The following is a 23729-nucleotide window of genomic DNA, read 5'->3' as shown; positions in this document are numbered from 1 at the left end:
CCCATGGGCCCATCCAACCTGGTCTTGAGCACCTCCAGGAATGGAGCATCCCCTGGCAACCTGTTACAGCACCTCATCACTCTCTCGGAAAGAGAGAACTTCCCCTTGACATCCAATGAAAGCCTTCCCTCCTTGAGCTTATAACTATTCCCCCTTTTCCTATCACAGTCTACCCTTGTAAAAAGGTGATTCCCCTCCTGTTTATAATTCCCCTTTTTAAATACTGGAAGACTGCAATGAGGTCTTCTCACTGCCTTTTCCTCTTCAGGCTGAACAAGCCCAGCATCCTCAGCCTGTCTCCGAGTTGCTCCAGTCCTCTAATCATCTTTGGGGCCCTTCTCTGGATCCTCTCCAACAGCTCCACACCTTTCCTGTATTGGGAGCCCCAGCATTGGACACAGGTCTCCACGTGGGGTCTTACAAGGGCAGAGTAGAGAGGAACAACCATCTCACCATCCATGCTGGCCACCCCTCTTCTGATGGAGTCTAGGATACCATTGGCCTTCCAAGCTGCAAGAGCACACTCATGGTTCATGTTTACGTTTTCATCCACCAGGACACCCAGGACCTTCTCCACAGGGCTACTCTCAAAGAGTTCTTCTCCCACTCTCTACACGTAATTGGGGTTACCCAGACCCACACGCAAGACCTTGCACTCTGCTGTGTTGAACCTCATTACGTTCACACGGGCAACCTGCTGAGTTTGTCAAAATCCCTCTGCATGGCTTCCCTTCCTTCTATCACGTCAGCTACACCACTCAGCTTTGTGTCATTGGCAAACTTGCTGAGGGTACACTTGAGCCCATCGTCAAGGTCATCGATGAAGATGTGAAGGAGTGCCAGAACCAACACAGGCCCCTGGGGAACACTGCTCATAATCAGCCTCCCCCTGGATATAGTGCCATTCACCACACCCCTCTGTCTTTGGCCTACCAACCAATTACCTTACCCACTGAATAGTCCACCCCACAAGACCGTATCTCTCCCATTCAGGCACAAGGATATGGAGGGGGGACCACGTCAAAGGCCTTGCCCAAACCCACGTAGATGGCATTGGCCACTCTCCCTTTCTTCACCAATGACATCACTCCATCACAGAAGGCCACCAGACTGCTAAGACAAAACCTTCTTCCGGCAAAGCCATGATGGCTATCTGCCATCACCCACTCATCCCTCTTGTGCCTTCTTCATGTTCACGTCTTCTAGGAGGATCTGTTCCACGATCTTCCCAGGCACAGCGGTGAGACTCACCGGCCACCGTTCCTCGGGTCCTCCTTCCTCCCATTCTTGTGAGTCAGAGTCTTGGACACTTTCCTCAGCAACCTTCTGAGGGGAATCTGCTTTAGCAAGGGGCTTGGAAACGCATGATTTCCAGATGTAGTACCAACCTCTGAAAATCTGTGAATCTGTGACCGATATCATACCACTGCATCTTGCAGAGCATTGCAGGCACAGCATCAAGGTTCTCTCCAATCTCAGATCAAAGCCCGTATGCTGGGGGATGGCAAGCAGTGGGGAGGAGGCCTCAACAGGGCAGCTGGCGCCAAAAGATCCAAGGCCAATTCCAGGCCATGGCACATTACACTGAGCAAGAAAGGCTGAGCAAAGAGGAGGAGGACAGGAGAGTCCTCTTGCAAAAACATCTGCCCTCTCCTACCACTCCTAAGGAATTGGATGCCGTGCATCCCCAGACATGCCTGAATATCACTTCCTGATGGGAAGAAGAACATACCTGTTTTCTCTCTCTTTGCTTCCATGCAGCCTCTGCATGCCTCCCCATTTTGCTTGCCTTTAATTATCTGCATCTTATCTCAACCCCGGAGCCTTCTCTTCCCATTCAGGCTTCTCACTCCCCTATTTCTTTCAGGACGGCGAGTGAGAGAGTGGTCCCATCAACCTCTGTTGGCTATCAGTCAGAAACCACCACAATGGATAGAAGATTATGATAGGACAGCACATTAGGGGATGGCCCAAATTGACCCTTGGGATATTGCATGACACATCAAATTGTGCGCAGCAATTAAACCGGGGAGAGTAATTCCCAAAGGAGCCACTCCTCAGAAGTGGGCTGTACTGCTGGGATCTGACAAGTGGCCGTCTTCACACCCCTTCCTTTCCCGCTTTACCCTGTACTTATTTTGACACGAGAGTTCTTCTCATCTCTCCTACTCCTATTCCTATTGTAATCTCTATATCACCGACAGTGAGGAGCGACCGAGACTCTGGCGGGTTCTTTTTTGCATATGTGGGACGTTGCACTGGCTTATGGGGCCATTCGGGAGCTCTCCAACAAAGTGCAGTGTCCAGCAGCAAAGGCTGCAGAGGCACTGGCAGCCAAGGAAAGGCACCTGCAGAATAGTCACAGGACACAGCTGGCCATCATCACACAGGTTCTGTCAAAGCCCTGGTTGGCTGCTGGCTTGATGCCATCCAGACTTCACTCCACGTACAACTTTTGTACTCTCAGAGCTGCCACGGACTTAACTAGATCAATCTATGCCCGTGACAAGGCAGGCAGTAGGCCTTTCAGCCCCTGGGTTCAAGTGAACGTTCCTGAGATATCTCACCAATTGCTCAGATCAGCAGTCAGAACCACTTCCCAGAATGACTACAGAGAAACATCTCTCCCCAAAGACATCATGGCACAGGCTCCAGAGGAGAATGGATAACAACACGGGCAATGATTAGGATGCAGTCAAATTTATTGAGGCAAAAGAGAGAAACGATGCCACACATTCAGGAAGCACCACAAACACACGAGAGCCTGCAATGCATGAATCTAATGGGTGAACTGCCATCCATCCATCCGCCCTTTCCACAGCGGGAGAAGGGCCATCAGGTCCTCCCTACGCTGGTGTTGTGGGTCTGACTGCCCAGAGGAGCAGATGGTGATCAGTAATGGCACAGGAAGGAAAGGAGAGAGAGAAAAGGGGGAAGGAAGGAGGACATGGATCACATTTGCAGCGTGATCGAACTAGCTCCATCGTTTGGTCTCAAGTCCCACAAAGATTTTGTGCACCCTGGGGATCTTCCTCCAGGGCCATCAGCAACAGATTTAGCAGGGGAAGAACCGCCTGCCACTGAAGCGGCTGCCAATGCCAGAGAGGCCAAAGCCTCCAGAGGAGATGGGCACGCCCTCAGAGCTGAGGATGCTGCCAACGGCAGCGGAGGTGGAGGAGCCCACGGCGGTGTTCTGCGGGAAGGAGCTGAGGATGGGTCCGGGCAGGGTCACCACCACGGGAGAGGGCTGGATGAAGACGTTGGAGTCCTGGCACTGCCTGACGCAGGGCTCGTTGCAGCTGCTGCCCAGAGGGGTGGGGCCGCAGGGCTGGCAGGGCAGGCGTGGCACGCACTGGTCGTAGCAGGACATGTCTTGTGTCTGGAGGGGCACCTGTTGGCACAGAGGGTCAGGAGGACACAGAAGAGAGAGAGGAGCAGTTTGTCATGCCAGCAGGAGAGAGCCGAGGCACTGTGCTGGCTGGGTAAATGGAGGCTGTGTAAGGAAATCTGTTTTCCAGTTCTTCCCTAAAGCTCCAATGGTACCGCCAATCGCTACCGAGTTTATGCCTAGCCCGTAGCACAGCTCGTGCAAGACCCAGCATCTCTCCAGCTCGCACGTGCTGCCCCATTCCCCCTAGCACAGTAGGCTGCTTTCCCAAAACGCAACCTTACGTGGAGACACTTGTACGTCCAGAGAAATCCCCAAAGAAGAAGAGGTTGTGAAAGGGCTTTGCACTCACCTCGTTCCCTGGGAGATGGAGGCAAGAGGAGCGAATGACTGAGAGAGGAGTTGGGCCTGCTTTTATACCACTCCAGCACTGCCCCAGGCCCACCGTCTCTTTACGCACACTGTAATTTTCCCAGAGACTCACCTCAAATGTAAATTCTCCCTCCTAATGGCACAGGTTGGGTTTTTGTTTCTGTCAACCCTGACATTTCATTTCCTTCTTTCCGACCTTCACAAATTGGCTGCGCGGACACCTTTCAAGTTCCAGGATGACAGGCACAAGGAGTTTCCTTGCAGAAACACGTCACTAGGGGTGAAAGATGCATCTCAAGTGCATTGTTCATGTGCCAGGAAAGGATTCTCAAGATGCACTGCTCCATCATGTCCATAAGACTGAGGCCTACACTCCTGCAGCTTCTTTGCTCCTTCTTTTTGATCTTCTTAAAAAGGAGTGACATGACCTTTCCTCCAGTCTTTGGACACTTCTCCCAGTCACCAACGTTTGCTTCGTATTTTTGTGTTTGTGTTTGGCCAAGAATTTTTTGTCTCCCCATGCAGGCCTCCCTACACTTACCTTATGAACTCTTTTTTTTTATGCGACTCTCCTGAGTTTCCAGGAGGTTATCCTTGTGTATTAACCAGCTTCCATGGGCTTCTCTTTCTTCTGGGGTCTTACGATAATCTACCCTCTGGTTTCTTGAAATGGCCTCTTTCAGCTCTCCAGAAGTCCACAATTGTGATATTGTTGTGACCACTTTGCTGCCTTTAGGATATTCATCGCTACCATCTCATGGACACTGATGCCAATGCTTCCTTTCACATTCACATTCAACATGACACCATCCTTTTCAGTGAGGATGGGGTGCAATACAGCACTTCTCCTCAGAGCTTCTCTGTCATTTAGGGAAGGAAGCTCCACAGAAAAGAAATCTTCTGGTTTGTTTATATCCTGCTGAGTTGCTCCTCCTGCAGATACCATGATGGCTGGAGGTTTTGATCTTGCTGCACAATGGCTAGTGACTGTCAGATTAAAGGGAGAGGGAGTAGAATGAACCATGTCGCATATCCGTAAAGGAAGAGAAGACTTAGGTGCATGACTGCAGATTGTAGTGCTTTGAGGAGTTGGTTCTATTCTTATTAAGGGAGTTACCAACCATTCCTCCTCCGGAAACTCCCAAGCCATGCCTGCCCTGTCCACTGACTGAACACACCTGCTCCTTCACTCTCTGCTCCTATTCTGTTGATTGTGATGTTGCTGTACTGGAGTAATCCTTAGATCACTCACGCAACACTTGAAGGAAGTTATCTTGACATAGTAGACATGTCAAAAATGAGGAAATGAAATTGCAGAGTTGAGGGAGACAAAACCAAAACCTGCACCATTAGGAAGGATTATTTGCATTTGAGGTGAGTCTCATGGAAAATTACTGCCTGAGTAGAGCGATAATGGGCCTGAGGCAGTGGAGGAACATTATAAAAGTATATTCATCTCCTCATTCCCTCATCCATTCCTTGCTTCCATCTCTCTGCAAACAAGGTGAGTCCAAATCCCTTCCACCACCCCCTCATCTTCTGGGATTTCTCTATGCATGCAAGTGCCTTCATCGTAGGCAGGGCATAGGCAGACAGCTGTTGCACATTGGGCAGTACCGTTGGTATCAAAGGGAAGTAAAAAAACATGAGGTTCCTTACACGGCATTCATTTCCTCAGCGAGCACAGTGCCTCGGCTCTCTCCTGCTGGCATGACAAACTGCTCCTCTCTCTCTTCTGTGTCCTCCTGATCCTCTGTGCCAACAGGTGCCCCTCCAGACACAAGACATGTCCTGCTACGACCAGTGCCTGCCACGCCTGCCCTGCCAGCCCTGCGGCCCCACCCCTCTGGGCAGCAGCTGCAACGAGCCCTGTGTCAGGCAGTGCCAGGACTCCAACGTCTTCATCCAGCCCTCTCCCGTGGTGGTGACCCTGCCCGGACCCATCCTCAGCTCCTTCCCGCAGAACACCGCCGTGGGCTCCTCCACCTCCGCTGCCGTTGGCAGCATCCTCAGCTCTGAGGGCGTGCCCATCTCCTCTGGAGGCTTTGGCCTCTCTGGCATTGGCAGCCGCTTCAGTGGCAGGCGGTTCTTCCCCTGCTAAAGCTGCTGGCAGTGGCCCTGGAGAAAGACTCCAGGGACCCAGGAGTTTGAAGCAGAACTGAGACAGAGCATTGGCGTTCAGCCTGCGCTCTCAAAAGACATGGTCCATTTCTGCCTTTCCCACTCCCTTTTTTTCTCCTTGTACCATTGCTGCTCACCATTGTGGTCCCCTGGACAGTCTGTCCCACAAAGCCAGCATAGGGAGGATCTGATCGGATGGCCTTCTGTGGAAAAGGCAGACGGACAGCTGGCAACGTTTCCACTGTGATCATGCAGCGCAGACTATCAACTGTCCCTAATGCTTTCTGCACCAGAGTCTTTCCTCCCCATGATCTCATTTCCCTCCTTTGCTTCATTAAATTTTTGCTGCATCGTAGCCTTTGCCTCTGTGTTATCCTTCCTTGGTGGACACTCCAGGTTCCAGCTGCCAGTAGGAAAGCAGTTGCTCTATTGATGTCAGTGGGTATGTTGGTCACGCCAGAACCATTCCACTTTTCCAGAGGGTGGGCAGAGTGAGACATTGTACTGTGGGTCCCCTTGGGAAAGCACTACCACTCCCATATGCAGATGTTGTTCAACAGTCCCACAGTGTCTCTCGCTTTCAGTCCCATCTTTGCTGCCTCTCTGTTCTGATGTGTCCTCTCAGACACAATGTACATCTTGCTTGGTCACTGCTGGCCTTGATTAAGCAGTCAGTTCTGCTGGATGCACCAGAGGTTTGCAGACCCACATTCACTTGGGGAGGGGAGGAAATGGAATTTGTCTTCCTCCAGATGCTGTTCTGCTTTTCAGGTACACATGGTTTGGTTTTCTTGTCAAAGAACCTGGAAGTGTTCATGAATTCTCTTAAATTCACAACTACACATAACCCTGATTTAGGGGCAACCTCGTCACTATCCCTATGTTTGGAGAGCAGTACATGCTATTTAACATTTAGGGCTTGTCAGTATACACTGCCAGCAAGGGAGGAGCTGCTTTTCCTTCTGTTTGTCTATTCTTCAAGAAAAAAGAAGATGTCTAGATAAATCAATTCAAGTTAACACTGGCTAGCACGGTCTCAGATAGCAAAATAGACTTTTTCAAGTATGCCAACAGCAAGAATATGCTGAAGAAAAACACTGTACAGATACTTGTTGCATACAGTCACCTAACAAGTAAGGATGAGGAAAAGACAGAGGCATTTAATGCTTTTTTTATTGTCTCAATTTTTAATAGCAGTGACAGACCTTGGGCTGCCCAGACCTCAGAGTTAGAGCGCTATGATTGGAGGGCAATGACTTCCCATCTGTGCTCACCAGAATTGCAAGGAAGCAGTCACATCAGCTCAACATTTGTTGCCAATGGATCCTGATATGCTTTACCCTAGAGTACTGAAGGAATTAGCAGATGTTACAGCTGAATCCCTCTCAACAATTTATCAAAGGTTATAGGAGTCTGGGGAGGTCTCTCATGACAGGAAGCCAATTCATGACCCAAGAAAAGATGCAGACCTGTAAAAGACCCAAGAAAATGCAGACCTCTCACTCCAACCTCAGGCTCTAGAAAAGTCATAGAAAAGATTATCCTGAGGGTTTTAATGAATGACAGTTAAAGAACAAAGTTATTATCAAACACAGTCAATATGGGTTCACAAATATACATACTTCAAATATACATGCTTCTGAAAAGCAATGAGGAGAATAAGGTGTGACTGCGAAGCGAGTGATGTTTTTTTCTGCAAAATAGTTCTTATAAAAGCCTAGTTAAGAGATATGATCTCTTTTTTTAGTTGAATATCTGATTGCAACTCCATAATTTCCATTTGAAAACTCACAGGTAATTTATTCATTAAGTCAACTGAAAAGAGTCGCAAATATACCCAAAATTTGATGATCCTCTTTTTGCAGTCTTGAAACCTGTTCTCAAATTCCTTTATCAAAATGGAAAGCAAGGTTGCATATTTTCACTGTTCATAGGACTGTGTTTAGCTAGTGCATCAAAATGCATACAATTATTTGCTTTATCTTGAGTTAGCTCTGCTCTCTGCCCTCCTCATGTCACAGTTTCAGTCCAGACAGCACTGTCAGAATGTGGGAACAACACAAAGCTACAGCAGGGAAGGTTCAGACTGGACATTAGAAAAAAAAAAAAAATTAATGACAGGGTGGTCAAACACTGGAACTGGCTTTCTAGAGAGGTTGTTGATGCCCCAGATTCATCGGTGTTCAAGAGGCATTTGGATAATGCCTTCAGTAACACGCTTTAACTTTTGGATAGTCCTGAAGCGGTCAAGTAGTTGGACTGGATGATTGCTGAATGTCCCATCCAAATGAACTATTTTATTCTAAATATGAGAACAAGAAGGGGGCAAGGCAAGGCTCACTGTTGCCCAGGGTGAGTTTTGCAGAAGTCAAGCCTGCTCTGTCATGAATGACCTGGGACCCTGAAGAAAGGTTCCTGTCATTTCTCCCAGTTGCTATGAGAAGGGAGCAAATGGTTGTTGAAGAAATGGTTGATTCAGGTTCTGCTTAAGATTCTGCAGCTTAGGACAGGCATACAAGTAATCTATCAGTGATTCCCTCTTCTGGTATATTTTCCTCTCCTGAAGGAAATTAGCAGACTAAAGGCTAGTTCCTTTTCCTAAAACATACGAGTCTTTTCATTCAAAGTCAGTCCTACAAGGAGAGAACACTTGAAGAACTGTGAGTTGCAAGCATACATTGCCCTTGGTGGATAGAAGTAGAGACAGAATGAAGAACGCGGAGAAAAAAAAGAGAACATTTTTAGCTCTACAGGAAATAGTTACAAAAATGTTATTTAGAGGGAGAGTCTAAATGACATTTGTTTTCATTGCAGAAAATTGCCAGGGCTCCAGAGGCCCATCTGTAGCCTCATGCTGTGATGTTCTTGACCTGTTTTTACCAAGAAACTTTGCCATGGAGCTATACACAAACCTACTCATGATCATGATATATACTGAGCATTCCAAAGTGCAGCAAACTCTTTTCAGGTGTGTGTTCTTGCAGGGAGGACTGCAGAGAGAACCAGAGACCATGCTGCAGTGTAAAACAGACCCCTCTTGAATTTTCAGCTTTCTCTCCCTCACCTCTGGGCACACTGCTAGCTTTTGTTCAGGCAGCTGTCATCTAATGTCCCCAGATCCTCTTCAGCCACTCTGCCTCAAGCCTGTAGCACTGCAAAGGAATTAGCAACCAAAGTGCAGGACCTGGCACTTGGTCCTGTTGAAGCTCACTCCATTGGCTTCAGACCATCAACCCAGCCTATCCAGATCCCTCTGTAGGGCCTTCCTACCCTCAGGCAGATCAACACTTCCTCCCAGCTTGGTGTCATCTGCAAACTGACAGATAGGATATGCTTAAGTCCTCTCATCCAGATAATCAATTAAGGTACTAAACAGAGTTGGCCCTTATACTAACCCCTGGGGAACATTAGTAGTGACAGTAGTGACCAGTTGCCAGCTGGATTTAACTCCATTCTCCACTACTCTCTGGGCCTGGCCCTCCATCCAGTTCTTTGTCCAGCAAATAGTGTACCTGCCCAAGCAGCTTCTCTGGAAGAATACTGTGGGAAACAGTGCCAAATTATTTACTAAAGTCTAAGCAAATTACAGTGACAGCCTTTCCCTCATCACCTAAGCTTAGAAAGAGATGAGGATAGTCAAGCATAATGCATTTCCTCTACTTTCTCCTTTCTTTGTTTTTTGGTATGTGGACTCATTAAGTATGTATGTAGCTTTTCTTCATTAGCTGCTGTTGTGCTATGCACATGTATTTTTTTATTCTGAAGTGAAATCATACCTGAACTAGGACTATTTGCTAACACACCTGGAGCAGATTGGAGATTCGATGCTTTTTTTCCTTCTAGATCTTTAAACATGTACTGTGAAAACTGTGGAATATTCTACAAATTTCTCTAAACACAACAAAAATTCTATGAATAGCTAATAACTGTTAACTACATTAAATATGGGCACAAGTCTGCAAATGCCATCTGGTGAGAAAGAAAATAGCTGTTGAAATTGTGGGCATGCCCATCCTCCTTTCCTGATTTTATGTTTATTAACATTAAAGGCTTCAGAATTTTGACCTGGAAAGGCATCACACAAGTTGGTGACATCCGCAGACTTGCTGAAGTTGTATTCAACCACACCATCGATGTAACTGATGAAGATATCAAAGAGCATCTGTCCCTTTACTGACCCCTGAGGGACATCATTTGTCACTGATCTCTATCTGAATACTGAACCATTGATTTCTGCTCTCTAGGCACGATCTTGCAACCAGATCTTCATCCCATGAACCTGTCAAATCAATATCTTTCCAAATTAGAGAGAAGAATGTTATGGGGGACCACGTCAAAGGTCTTGCTGAAGTTTAAACAGATGACACCAGTCTTTCTTTCCTTGACTACTGATAGTTACAAGATCATAAAAAGCCACAAGGTTGGTCAGGCAAGACCTGTCCTTGGTGAAGTCATGCTGGTTCTTCTGTATCACTTCCCTCTCTTCTGTGTGCCTTAGCACAAATGCCAAGAGCATCTGCTCTATGATGCCTCCCCCAGTACAGAGATGAGGCTGACAGGTCAGCAGTTCCCTGGGTCATTACTCTTCCTAAAAATGGATATGATATTGCCTTTCTTCCACTAGGGATTTCACCTGACCACCAGGACTTTTCAAATATCATTGACAGTAGCTTGGCTACTACGCTGGGCTGTTCCCTCAGGGATACATCTCATCAGGCCCCATAGACTTATGGATGCTGAGCTTTCTGAGGTGGTTGCAAACCTGATCTTTGCTCACAGCAGGAGGGACATCGCTGCCCCAGTTCCTACCTTCCAAACCACCCATTAGCAAAAGCTGTCTGTAGAGCAGCCACTAGCAAAAATTGAGGCAAAAAAGTTGAGTGCCTCAGCTATCTCCTTATCTGTTGTTACCAGCCTGCCTGTATTTCTCACTAGGCGCAGAACACCCTCCTACACTTTCCTTTTCCAGTTAATGTACCTACAGAAGCTTTTCTTATTCTTTCTGCCTCTTGCCGTGTTCAGGTCCAGCTAAGCCTCCTAACCCTATCCCTATATACCTCCCACAATACCCACCCCCACTTCCACTGCCTGTGCATTTCCTTTTTGTTCTCTACTTTGATCAGTAGGTTCTGGTTCAGTCATACCGATCTCTTACCTTCAATACCTTGAATTAATTGCCTAGAACTCAATTTATTGAGATCACCGCAGATGCGCAGAGGGGAGTGTTGCCAGGAGACACCGCGCATGCGCAGAGAGAAGAGGTTGCTAGGAGACACCGCGCATGCGCACGGGGTAGCGGGCAGCACGGCAGGTGTTTTTCGGCCGAGGCGCTGAGGAGAGGCGGTGCTCTTCGACTCTGCTCCGCTTTTCTCTCGAGGCCCTGAGGGCCTTTCCGGCCCGGTACCGCAGCCCTTCCCCACTATGGAGGCAGAGGATGACTTGGGTGAGGCTCGAGGCGGGGTCGGTGGGTGGCAGGGGAAGGTGGTCCCTCGGCGCTGCGGGCTGGGCCCGGTCCGGCCTACCCCGCCCTGCTCCCCTGCCCCTCCTCGTCCCGAATCCTAAAGCAGAGAAAGCCGGATGGGAGTTGGGCGCGCTGTGAGCTGGCAGGGGGTGTTGCAGTCTGGTTCTGTCTTTGTGTAACCGAGCTGATGCTGTGAATCGAGCAGAGGGAAATCTGCAGCTTCTGTAGTGTTTTCCAGATGTTTTGTGTGCGTGAGCTGCGTTTGCTGCTGCAGGTAATTCAGAGTGTTTGGGGTGCTGACATTCTGATGGGGGAAGGTTGCTTTTCCTACATCAGCAGGAGCCTAAAAGCAGAGCCTCAGCATCTTGCTGGGATTGGTGACACTGGTATCTGGTGGCCCACATTTTGCCTTGCCTGGGCCGCATATATATAGCTTGCACCGAAAGTATTGCCTCTTGTTTATTTCTGTGGAAACTATGGTGGCTACAGAGAGCTGTTTAATAGTGCACATTCACAGTTATATTAAAAAAAAAAAAAAAAAAAAAAAAAAAACCTAATTTTTGACATAATCAGTGCCAGTAACAGTGGGTTTTCGCCACTAAAGAACACAGTGCATGTGTGCTCCTCAAAAATCTGTGCCAGCAGAGGTGACGTGCTCTTACTGCCACCATTGCTTTCAATGTAAAGAATCACATTACCAATTGCATCACTTGTATCAGAAGTAGTGTTGCCAGCAGGAGTAGAGAGGTAAGCAATTATTCCTCTATCCTCAGCTCTGGTGAGACAGTACCTCAAGTACTGTGCTCTGTTCTGGCCCCTCGCTACAGGAATCACATTGAGGCTCTGGAGCGTGTCCAGAGAAAAGCAGCAGAACTTTGAGGGGGCTGGAGCACAAGTGTTGTGTGGAGCGGCTCAGGGAGCTGGGATTGTTTAGTCTAGAGATAAACTTCCTGAAAGGAGGTTACGGTGAGGTGGGGGTTGGTGTCTTCTCCCACATAACTAGTAGTAGGATGGAGGCAATGGCCTCAAGTTGCAGCTGGCAAGATTCAGGTTGGACATAAGGAAAAACTTCTTCTCTGAAAAAGTGGTCAGACGCTGGAATGGGCTGCCCAGGGAGGTGGTGGAGTCACCATCCCTGGAGCTGTGCAAGAAACATCAGATTTTGTACTGAGGGACATGATTTAGTGGGAAAATATCAGTGTTAGGTGGCCAGTTGAACTAGATGATCTTGGAAATATTTTCCAGCCCTGGTGATTCTGTGGTTCAATGGAACGTACCACCCATCGCCTCGCTGTGCTCACATCCACTGTTTGGTCTCCTTTAATGTTCAGCGAGTGTGCGTGAATGTTGGTGGGTGCCATTTTTTTTTTGCGTGGAGGAGCTCAATTCCACATCTTTGCTTCATGCACATGTCAGAGCCGGGTGCCATTTTGTTAGCTTGTGCCTCTCTGCCATCTGCCACATGGCAACGAATGTAATGGATATTGGTGGGAAGGTGCAGCCTCTGCTGCTGCGAGTTAGACGTGCCTGCTGTGGGCACAAGAGCAAGGCCAGTGTGTTAATTAGAAACTTAGTCAGCAGCCAGTTATTTTTGTAAACAATTTCTTGACCAAACACAGCAGCTGACCTACTTAGCACATCACCTTTTGGCCAGCTAGCACCTCTCAATGGAACCCCACAACTAACAACGACTCCCTTGCAAGAGTGCCATGTTAACACAGCATGCATGATGTGAGATTTTAATGTGTAGCAATGCTCAGAACAGTGGGCACTTGCAATTGTATTTAGCATGTCTGAATACTCACACAGTCTTTGTGCTTCAGCTCCTGTGTATGCACATTAGGTGGAGCAACCCATGTTCACCCAGCACTGCAATAAAGTAATGTTGGCTTTCTAACCTGACATTCAGGTTGGTGACATTCAATTTCCAGATTTTGGTGAAACCTCCTGACCTCACAGCGCTTCAGGTGATGACATTATGGACCTTTGTCATCATCAGTGCCCAAAACGGGTCCGAAACTCCTGGAAGGAGAATGTGTCCCAGTCCTGAAAGCTTTGCAGAAAGCAGGTGGCAAAATGGAGCAGGAAGGTGGGAGAGGGCACAGCAGGGTTGCACACCATGCTGTTCTGGTGAGTGAGTGGCAGCTGCAAACAAAAGCCATGCTTTTACACCCTGCTCTCTCTGTGTCAGGAAAGAGGACTCATTTTTTACTGCCAAATTAAATTAGTGTCCTGCTGCTTCCTGTCACCACACTGATGGGCTCAAAACCACTCACCTCGCTGCTTTGTATTGCAGCTGAATTGTAAATGGTTACTGGGATGTACAGACTAGTGGAAAGATACTTTAGCAACATGAGGCACCTTTTTTTAAAAAAAAAAAAAAAAAAAAAATTCTCTGTTTTTTCATCTGCAAGATGGGAGTGCAGCCCAGTGACAGAGCGGGTCTCTGAAGTTGTAGGACAAACAGTCCTCGAGGTGTGGGTGTATGTATGGAAGATGTCTGATTATAGGGATCATGAGCTTCCCAGTGACACAGGCATGCTTTGTTCTGTGATGGGTTCCCTACCCTGACATTATGAGACAGTTGTTAATACGTACAGCAATTCTTAGGTGGGCACTTCATGGAAATTGTTGAATATTCACACATGTTGTGTATATAATCTGTGTGCTTAGCTGCTGGGTTTGCATCTGGGTAGGGCAGCCCCCAGTTCATGTGTAACGGAGAATGCCTGCTTCCTAATACCATGTTGGTCTTAACGAGTTTTATTCGGACAGATCTTGTCCAGTGACAGAGCCAAGGAGCATCCCAGTAGCTCGTTGCTGACCAGGGCAGCATTGTGGTTTCCATGCTTTTGTGCCCCAGAGCCTTTGCTTGCTGCAGTCTTTGGATTAATAACTGCGTCTTTTTACCTGGCCAGGCCAGCTCTGTGACTTTTGTGGTTGCAGTTTGATGTAGTAGTAAAGGCTCCCTTTCTTCTCCATCGTGTACTCATTCTTGCTTTCTTTTTTGTGCTGATAATGCCCATGTAAACCTAATGAGATTCAAGAACACCAGGAGTAAGGTGCTGGGCTGGGGCAATCCCAGGTGTGTATATAGACTGGGAGACCTCCTTGCAAGCAGCCCTGCAAAGAAGGGCTTGGGGATGCTGGTAGCCGAAAAAAGCTTAATATGAGCCAGCAGTGTGCACTTGCAGCCCAGAATGCCAACAGTACCCTGGGCTGCCCTGGCAGGTGGCAGCTGGGTGAGGGAGGTGACTGTTCCCCTCTACTCAGCTCTTGTGAGACCCCATATGCAGTACTGCTTCCAGACCTGTGACCAGCAGCACAGGAATGATGTGGAGCTTTTGGAGAGGGTCCAAAGAAGGGCCATGAGGATACGCAGGGCTGGAGCACCTATCTTGTGAAGACAGGCTGAGGGAGCTGGTCTGGGAGAAGAGAAGGCTGAAGGGAGACCTTCCAGCATTTAAAGGGGGATTATACACAGGAGGGAAATCAACTTTTTCTATGGATAGGACAAGGGGAAATTGTTTTAAACTAAAGGAGGGGAGATTTAGATGAGGTATCCGGGAAGTTTTACATGAAGAGTGTGGTAAAGTGCTGGAACAGGCTGCCCAGAGAAGGTGTGGATGCTCCATCCCTGGAGATGTTTAAGCCAGGCTGGATGGGGCCCTAGGCAACCTGATGTGGTTGGCAACCAGCCTGCAGCAGAGGGGTTGGAACTGGATGTTCTTTGAGGTCGCTTCCAACCCAAGCCATTATTTAATTCCAGTGAAAGCTGAACCTGTACAAAGCTTGTCAGAGCATCTTAATAATGAAGTCTTTGATTTTCAGCATTTCTAGTGACCCTTAAGTGAATGGTTAATGGCAGTGAGGTGCTGACAGCAGCAGTTGCACAGCTGGAGTGCGAAGAAGGGTTAGGTTCTTCTTTCCTAGTGGCTCAGAACATGAAGTCAGCTCAATGTGACCTGGGAAAAGCATCTCGATGAGCTGCCAGCCTGTGGGCTGCGACAGCTCCCTGACCTGGCTCTTGAGACAGCTGAACACCAATTGTGTGAGAGAAGAGGGTGTGATGGCAGGAGGCTCAGCAGCAGCAGACGATGCTTAGATCTATTTAAGGTATTTTGTAATCTGTCTTAAGTGCACCAAAAGCCTGTGCACAAAGGCAGAAGTGAGGAAAGAAATCTAATCTGGCCTCCCATGAGTGCACAACAAACACCCCCACAGGTAGTGGGGCAACCTGTGCCTCCTCCTGGATGCTGCTCTTTTCCTCACTGAGGATATGGGAACGTTTATATGACATCTGTGTATGCGCTTCTTCTGCTTCCCTGTTCGTTGCCTGTATTTCTAGGTGTTTTGATAACTCCTTAGCTCCTAAATAATTGCTTGATTTGGAAGAAGTTTCACTTGAAAGCTTCATGCATCCTGCTGCTTCTTCAGAAATTAAACTAAATTGTCTGGCGTCCTTCCTCCAGCCAACCCAGCTGTTCATCAAAAAAGACTTGGCTGAGAAGTTCCTGAGGGCCCTGGTGGGTGTATCATCATCCCAGAGATTCCCACCTAAGATAGCTGGAGAAGTGCTGTGTCTCATTAATTTTGAGTACCTGTGGTTACCCGTCTAATGTGGTATCTTAAGGAGCTGCTATTCACTGTACTGCTGACCTCTTTTTTTTCTTTTTTTTGACGCCCCAAACTTGTAAATCGATTTGTTTAATTATACAAAACAGGCGACTGCCTTAACGAGTTTCAGAGAAAGAATGATTCTTCTAACTTCCTGAAATGACATCCCTGATGTGGTGGTGTGTTTTTTCCACTTCACTCTATTAGTGATGTTACATCCTGTCTTTCTTACTAGTTTGTTTTGTTTTTTTCTCTCTGTTCTCCAAATCTTTTAGATGATCCAGAGAGATTAATACAGTGTCCATATGATAAACAACATCAAATCAGAGCCTGTCGTTTTCCCTATCATCTTGTAAAGTGCAGGAAGGTAAGCTGAATTGCTGAACACCAGATGGGGGTTGTGTGTGTGTATAAAAAGTATATATATAATAAAATACAAGGTTTTTATATAAAAAAGTGTGCATATTCTCACTCCTATTCTGTTGTCTGGATGACTCAAGTAAGTTCCTTACAAATGATCCCATTTAGTATTTACTTCATATATATATATATATATAATATTATTATTTTATTACTCTTTTAGAAATAGCTTCAAGCACATTGACTCACCTAAAGCCAGTGTGGCTCTTCATGGTCAGGTCAGGGAAGAATTCAGGATCTCTTTGAGATCAGATAAGTTTTCCCATGTGAAGTTCTAGAGAAAATTCAGGCTGAGTTATGTGCACCTAATCTGTTTCATCGGAATAGAAGTTGGATGTTGCAGTTTGTTGAGTGATAGAAATGCTTCAGTACAACTTTTGTGTTTGATGTTGCTTAAAAGTATTTAATGTGCACGTGTGTAGAACCTGGACATCCTGGCTTCAGCACATTTGGGAGAGAGGTTTGTTTGGTTGTTTTTTGTTGTTTTTTTTTTTTACCTCTCCATCTGTTATCTAGAATTTGAATACAAGTGGTGTAATTGGAAGCATTCCATCCTCTATTCTCGTCTGTACCCTCAAGGTTTGTTTTATTTAACCTATCAAATGCTACTATCTGAGTGTTGGTTTCTGCTGAGAGTTGTTCCTCTACCAGTAAATTTACCAAATATATTTGTTTCAAAACAGTTTAGCAGTGCTGTGCCCTCCAGTGAAAATGCAGCTGTAGGTGAACGTTCTGTTCTCAGCATTTTGGGTAATCTTGTGTGGTGCCAGGAGCTGAACTTAATTCCTCTGGGTCCCTTCCAATTATGGATATTCTGTGATTCTATTAATTATTGTTTTGAAAGGATTAATGAATTTCTATGGCTTTGTGCTGACTTGCTTTACAATATCTGAATGGTTTAGATTTACCTAACATCTCCTTTCTGTTGTTTTTGAAATAGCTTCATCTGTGCCTTAAACCATGAGGCCACGTTGCCAGCATTGCAGCAGATTGTAGGCTGTGTAGCTGAGGGTGTGTTTCATTTGAACCAATTCCTTTGTTGTTTTTTTTTTTAATGAACTGTGTTTTAAATAAGTCTGTCAGACAGCTTCATCTTGCAGTTGTAGTAAGTATGGCCAATATTTTGCCATTCCTTGTTCAGTCTCTTTTAAAGCAACATCACCAGTTACTGTAAAATCGTAGAATGACTCAAATTGGAAGGGATTGTAAGGATCATGTAGTTCCAACCCGCCTGCCAGGCGCAGGGTTGCCACCCACCAGATCATTTTCTCTTGCTCATCTGTAGAAAACACAAGGAAAAGTGAACTTGGTTGATGTGGCGCATGATTTCTGTGTTCCCTTTTCCAGAGTCACCCTGAAGTTGCAAAGTTATTGGCCACGTGTCCCTTCAATGCTCGCCATCTTGTTCCTCGAGCCGACCTCGTCGATCACATAGCGAAGTGCCGGGACAAAGGGTTCATTGAGCATGACATAGGTAAGAGAGCTTTGGAGATGCAGGTTCACCTTAGGGACTGAAGGTCTCCTGTTTGTCCAGATAGTTCACATGGTAAACAAAACTGGGAGTCACTTATTGGCTGTAGTTTTGCAAGGCACTTCTGAAGCAGCCTTCAGAAACCTGAGCCTTGCTTCAGTTTATTGGATAGGTTCATTGCAACACTGCAGGTGTGCAAGATAGGCCTTGCACGTAATTTGTTCCCAGGCTTTCTGAACAAAATGGTTGTATCCAAGACTGCATATTGACATACCACTGCCAGGAGCTGTGATGCTTTACTTACTAGAAGGACGGTACAGATTATCTCCTCCCATTGAGGCTTGAGTACTGGTCCCACATGAAAAGTTGATTTGCATCAAATAGATGCTGTGAAAATCCCTGCAGTTGGGGCAACCTGAGTCATATATTCCCCCCAAGAGGTGGGTCTGCTCCTCTTCCAGGGTTTTCTGTTGTTGATTTGCTTTGTCTATCATACCATTCCTGTCTCCTACCCAGTGAAACAGCATGGTTGGATCTGTCCCAAATTATTTAGAGGGGCTTCCTGTGCTGTATACAGTGTCTTTTCAGTTCTCTGCAGTGGCTTTTCAACTGCTGCCGCACTAAAGAGCAGATAGATTTCCACCTTCTGTAGAGTTGCTGTGAGGCTAATAGTCATGCCAGCATTCATGTTAACAGGTTTTCTCTCCACTTAAGCATTCCTGCTGCCAACTCCCAGGGAATGCAGCCATCTCCTGTTCTTTGAAAAAGCTATTTATGATTTCAGAGCAGTGTTTGGCTCCTGGGTGTGTCTAACCTGTTCAAATTACATGAAGTTTCCTCTAAAGCAAAGAACTGTTTTACAGTTTGATCCAAGTACTTAACGCTTCTGAAGCAGAACAGAGTACAGGCACTGATTTTTTCTTTCTTCCTGAAGCACATTGTTCTTCTGGCTTCCAAAGAGATGAGGTGAATGCTGTAAGCACATGGCAGGCACCTCCATGTGATGAAGACTGGGAAACAGGTGGGGAACTTCTTCTTTCTGTGCTCTGCTGCCTTCTCCTGGGTTCTGTCCTCCATCTCTACACCATAAGTTCAGAGATGCCATTCACTTAGGTGCTGCATGTAATACACTCTGCTTGTGCTCTGTACTGCTAAATGTCTATCTCTTGGCTTAGCAGACTTTTCTTGGCATGGAGGAATGCCTGCTGTGGTTGACGTGGAGGTACATTTCCAAACATCCACCTTTCCCATAAAAGCTATTCTACCTTCTCAGCAGGGATAAAAATGGGGACATGATAACTTTTATTTTCCTCAGTTAAATAACAGTGAAACAAACACTTTTCAGTATCAACTACTGTTCCCTTTTGAACACGTCAAAATAATGATGAAGATGCTCAGATATCTTACTGGAGTTTCTTAGTGCTGAGCCTCATCATCTGTTTACTTTTGCAGAGTTGCTAGAGCAGCCAAATTCCCCTTTTATTTGGGGCATCACCAACTCTTGCATAAACAGGTAAGAAGTGCAAATTTCATAACTTACAAGAGTGTTCTTTTTACAGAAAAATATTGCAATCTACTTCCAGTCCAGCCTTGATTGCTGGACATTTGCTGGCTTTGCTGATGTACAGACCCAGGGAAGAGGGGAAACATTAACAGTGAATGTTTTAATGCTGCTGGTTCATTGTTACCTTCTTCCTTTTGGCTGGCCCTTACAAGAGAAGGGCACTTTGAGGGGCTGGCAGCGTGCAGTTCTGCTGGATATCTGGCCAGTGTATGAGAGATGAGCCAATATGTTGACTTGGAGATGTGACCTGATGCCTCCCTTTGGAGGAGTTTGTTCAAACAGTTACTCCTCTCCTCTTGAACTAGTTTTTAGCTAGCAGTCCTTCATGACCACTTGTTGCTTTATATGTGGCAGATGTGCTGCCATAAGGGCCCTATGTTAGCAGAAATCCCCTCCTGCCCTTTGTGTAGTCACAGTATGGGTTTAGATGGAGGGCAGTTGTGCACTTGATGGAGCTGCCTTGCCAGGCGTCACTGAGCCAACAGTAGATCACTATTGCAGGCTGTGTATGAGGTGTGAAAGTGTGTTTTAAGATTTTCTGCACACTGGCTTAGACAACAGGTTTCCAGCTGGCAGCCCTGCAGTTATATGTGGGCTGAAGCATGATGCAGTCCCCCTGTAAAAGGTTTAACAGTGTTGTCTAGCTTCACTCATTACAATCTCTGGAAGACTTTATAGTGTTTAGAGCATATATAGACACTGTAAATATCACCACTGTCAGGCAGTGGAGTACCATCTCCTTGTGTCCCTGTCCATCTGTTGTGTCCCTGCTCCATACTATAGTAAAGTGCATAAATTTGAGTAATTACATTAGTTAAGAACTAAATTCTTTCAGCTGCAGTGTTACCTCTGGACAAAAGAATTACCTTCCTTCAAGTGTACGTGCGCCTGAGTCCTCCCCATATGCTGCATCATGGAAGGACTGTGAGTAGAGTGCATGTGGTTTGGGTGCTGTAACTTCTGTAACAGTGACAGTTTATGAAATTTCTGGCTGTAGCAGTGCTTTGTGGGACTACATGGACAGGAGAGATACTATATAATATTCTCCTTGAGGTTTTCCTAAGGAATCTGATGTTTGGGTTATCTTCTGTATCTTTTCTCTGAAATAAAATATACAAATAATGTTCCATGTTCCTGACAGACTTCTTTAGAGTGGTGCTGATTTAAGAGCCCTGCTACCCAGTCACTTCAGCCTCATCTCTAAACAAGTCCATCCTTGTTACCCTCTGCTCACGTGCACCCTCCCCACTTAGGCCACATGATTTTCCTGCTTTGTGTATCTGTGCTCACTGTCAGGCCTAGTGAGCTCAGAGTAGGGGTAAAACTGGGACTGCTTAAACCAGCACTGCTGGGGAGAAAAAATATCTAAGTGCATCTGGAGGTGGGAGGAAGAGAGCTTCATGATGAAGTGACAGGTGCTGAAATCACAGAAGTCCTCTCAGGAGAGGAAAAGTAAGAAGCAACAACATGGGGGTTTGTACATCGTGCTGAAATGTGGTACCTTGGGCTGATACTTCAAAACATGCTTATACATTTGCAAAAGAGGTGCACTCAGAGTTATGTGCTTAGGATGATCATGGTTTGGTGTTAGCTATAAGTGAGCAGATGTAGTTGTGCTGAGAGCAAGGAAATGCCCTGCATAAACCACAGCTTTGCATGAATCCAGGTCTTGGTGTAGAGGGAACGTGTGTAGTCCCATTTCAATGGAAGCTGGGAACCACACGACAGAGGAATTTCCAGGTATTTCTGCTGTGCACCTTAAAGTACGCCCTGCACCTGCAAAGCAGCACTGTGTGTTCCTCTTTTCAGAGCTGTAGGTGTCTCAAATGGTTTATGTGGATGCTGTACTGGATTTCTGGGAAAATACTAGGCTTTTTGCTGAGGAGATACAGAACATTTTTCTCAGTGGTAACCAGTGGTCATAAGATCTATGGTTAGTGAAGTCCTATTTGAGGGTCTTTTATAGCCTGCAGAGCATAAAATATGTTGTGAGAGTTTCTTCAGCCTTGAAGGAGGCCGAGACTTCTTATTGCATCTCTGCATAAAGATTGGTAAAGATCATTTTGAGCAAACCTAGAAGTATATTTCTGTGTATGCACTTTCTGCTTTTTATCTTGTCAGCATCCGAGTGCGTCCATTAAAGATAAATCAGGGTTTTATAGCATATTTTCATTTATGCTCTTCTGTCGTCTTTCAGAAAGCATCGTGATGGTGTCATCGCAGCTTCCAGCCATTGCAGCTTCATCGTGTGGGTGCGTGGTGTTTCCATTCATACAGCAATGGTGAATCCTCTGAATTCCTCACGACACACAGTGATAGCATGCAACCCTTACAGCGTGCAATTATGCAGTCCTTACGATGTTCACGTACACAGCTGAAATCTAGACCTAAGTATTTGTCAGATTTCCACTGGAGTTTTGCTGTTTCGTTCTTAGAGAAAAGTTTTCCAATGCTTAGAGCATGTTTGAAAGCTCAAACACAACTGTTCTTTCCTGAGGGTGGGAAAAAGTTCAGTTTACTATCAGCACATCTAGGACTGTGGAATTGTTTGGATTAAACAGTATGCTTCCTAAAAAAAGATCTAAATTGCAAGCACGAAAAACTAAGAAACAACACAAGGTATTTGTCTAGAATAAACTTAATGCCAGTGATGTTTGGAAAAGAGTTCTCTAAACTTCTTACCATTAGTGTTACTGCCAGTGTAAAATAATGTAGCATAATGTGCAGAATTAGGATTGGTTCTGTCAGGACTCTTGTTGTTCAGAATGACAATTCATAATAAAAAGATTTTGAATCACATGGCCTTGAACCTGTTTTATGTTTCTAAAAGGCACCTGTAGTGATTTGTTATACTCTTGTTCTGTTGAGTAAGCAAATGCTTACTCAGGAAGCCCTCTAATTTTACAGTCAGATGCCCTAGTTCATCCCCATTAATGTGGGTTCTGTTTGATAAAGGAGCTCATTTAATTGTCATTTGGTGGAAGGCTGGCAGTACTTAGTGCAGTAGCTCCCTTACCCTAAACCACAGCAAGCAGGAAAGCTGTCATTTTGCTGCTCCCAATAATGATTTGGGAAGGGAAGATTAACTGGCTTTTTAAGGGCATAAAACAGCATGATGACCTTTCCTCCAGCATTAAGATTATTGAAAATCCAAGGATCATTTGTGGTTGGATTGTTGGGATGAAGCTCCCTCTGATTACTTTGTGTTCACCACAGGGCAAGGAATATTTTTTAAAATGAGTTAAAGGAAGCCTATTCCAAAGTGGCAGAGCCAAGGGCTTTCGTGTGACTGTCACTGTGGCTGCACCTCTGTAGTTCTTTGTTAAATCCTCGGTGTCTCTCGTGATGGACAGGCTGTCCAGTGCTGGAGCCTTCACCCCTTTCTAGCCCCTGCTGGATGCCTCATTTTCACAGGGGAATCTGATGGTGCATAAATAGAAGATAGAATTAAGTCTATTCAGGGATATTCTGCCGTTGTATCAGCAGCAAAAGGTAGGCAGGGAATGTGCGGGCCCTCTCAGGAAGAAACTGGAGACCTGGTCACAAGAGATATGGAGAAAGATACGGTGCTCAGTGACTTCTTTGTTTCAGTCTTCACTGGCAAGGGCTCTAGCCATACTGCCTAAGCTGCAGAAAGCAAAAGTAAGAACTGAGAGAAGGAAGATCTGCCCCTTTTAAGTGAAGATTAGATTTGAGACCATCTACAGAACCTGAAGGTGCTCGATGAGATCCATCCACAGCTTCTGAGGGAAATGGCAGATGAATTTGCTAAGCTTGTTATCCATCATATTTGAAAAGTCATGGCAGTCTGGTGAAGTTCCCACTGACTGGAAAAGTGGGAACAAAACTCCCATTTTCAAGGAGGAAAAAAGATCCAGGGAACTACAAGCCAGTCAGTCTCACCTGTGTGCCTGGCAAGATCATGGAGCAGATTTTCCTGAAGGCCCTAATAAGGCACATGGAAAATAAAGGTGAGGTCATTAGTGGTAACCAACATGGCTTCATCAAGAGCAAATAATGTTTGGCAAACTTGGTGGCTTTTTGCTATGTTTACAGCGTCGATGAATAAAGAAAGAGCAACTGACATCATCTACCCAGACCTGTGCACTTGACACTGCCCTGCATGACATCCTGATTCCAAAATTGAACAAAAAATGATTTGATGGATGGACCACCTGGATAAGGAATTAGATGGATGGCTGCACTCAGAGATTTGTGTGCAGCGCAGTGGAGATTGGTGACAAGTGGCATTCCTCAGGAATTGGTGTTGGGACTGGTGCCATTTAACATAGGCAACATGGACAGTGGGATTGAG

General features: G+C 46.0%; 3 protein-coding genes and 1 pseudogene across 3 annotated transcripts in view; 2 read left to right on the top strand and 2 right to left on the bottom strand.

Moving 5' to 3' along the window:
• GOSR2 (golgi SNAP receptor complex member 2) overlaps nt 1-23729 on the bottom strand; it is a 156900-nt gene that overhangs the window by 114875 nt on the left and 18296 nt on the right. The window lies entirely within an intron of this gene.
• LOC128088765 (uncharacterized) lies at nt 2791-4706 on the bottom strand. Its single transcript, XM_052699554.1, has 3 exons — nt 4512-4706; nt 3741-3893; nt 2791-3391 (listed from the first exon to the last, which is right to left on the bottom strand). Exons 1-3 carry the CDS (start codon nt 4704-4706, stop codon nt 3056-3058), a joined length of 684 nt encoding a protein of 227 aa, XP_052555514.1. The 3' UTR covers nt 2791-3055.
• On the top strand, nt 5144-5861 carry LOC128088747 (feather keratin 1-like; annotated as a pseudogene).
• GTSF1 (gametocyte specific factor 1) lies at nt 11118-22213 on the top strand. Its single transcript, XM_052699528.1, is given in 7 exon segments — nt 11118-11181; nt 11183-11324; nt 17727-17853; nt 18785-18871; nt 19303-19363; nt 20250-20338; nt 21612-22213. Coding segments are annotated over 7 exon segments (564 nt in total). The 5' UTR covers nt 11118-11125; the 3' UTR covers nt 21614-22213.

This window comes from Tympanuchus pallidicinctus, unplaced genomic scaffold (assembly GCF_026119805.1).
Source record: "Tympanuchus pallidicinctus isolate F22 unplaced genomic scaffold, pur_lepc_1.0 scaffold37, whole genome shotgun sequence".
NCBI lineage: Eukaryota > Metazoa > Chordata > Aves > Galliformes > Phasianidae > Tympanuchus > Tympanuchus pallidicinctus.
This window is presented reverse-complemented; position numbering and strand designations above follow the sequence as displayed.

Excerpts from the sequence above, each read along its gene's own strand:
- LOC128088765 (XM_052699554.1), bottom strand. The coding sequence starts at position 4,706 with ATGGTATCTGCAGGAGGAGCAACTCAGCAGGATATAAACAAACCAGAA. Across the intron at positions 3,894-4,511 it reads GCATCAGTGTCCATGAGATG|GAGGGAGAATTTACATTTGA; the intron begins GTAGCGATGAAT and ends CTGTGCCATTAG. Across the intron at positions 3,392-3,740 it reads TCCATCTCCCAGGGAACGAG|GTGCCCCTCCAGACACAAGA; the intron begins GTGAGTGCAAAG and ends CTGTGCCAACAG.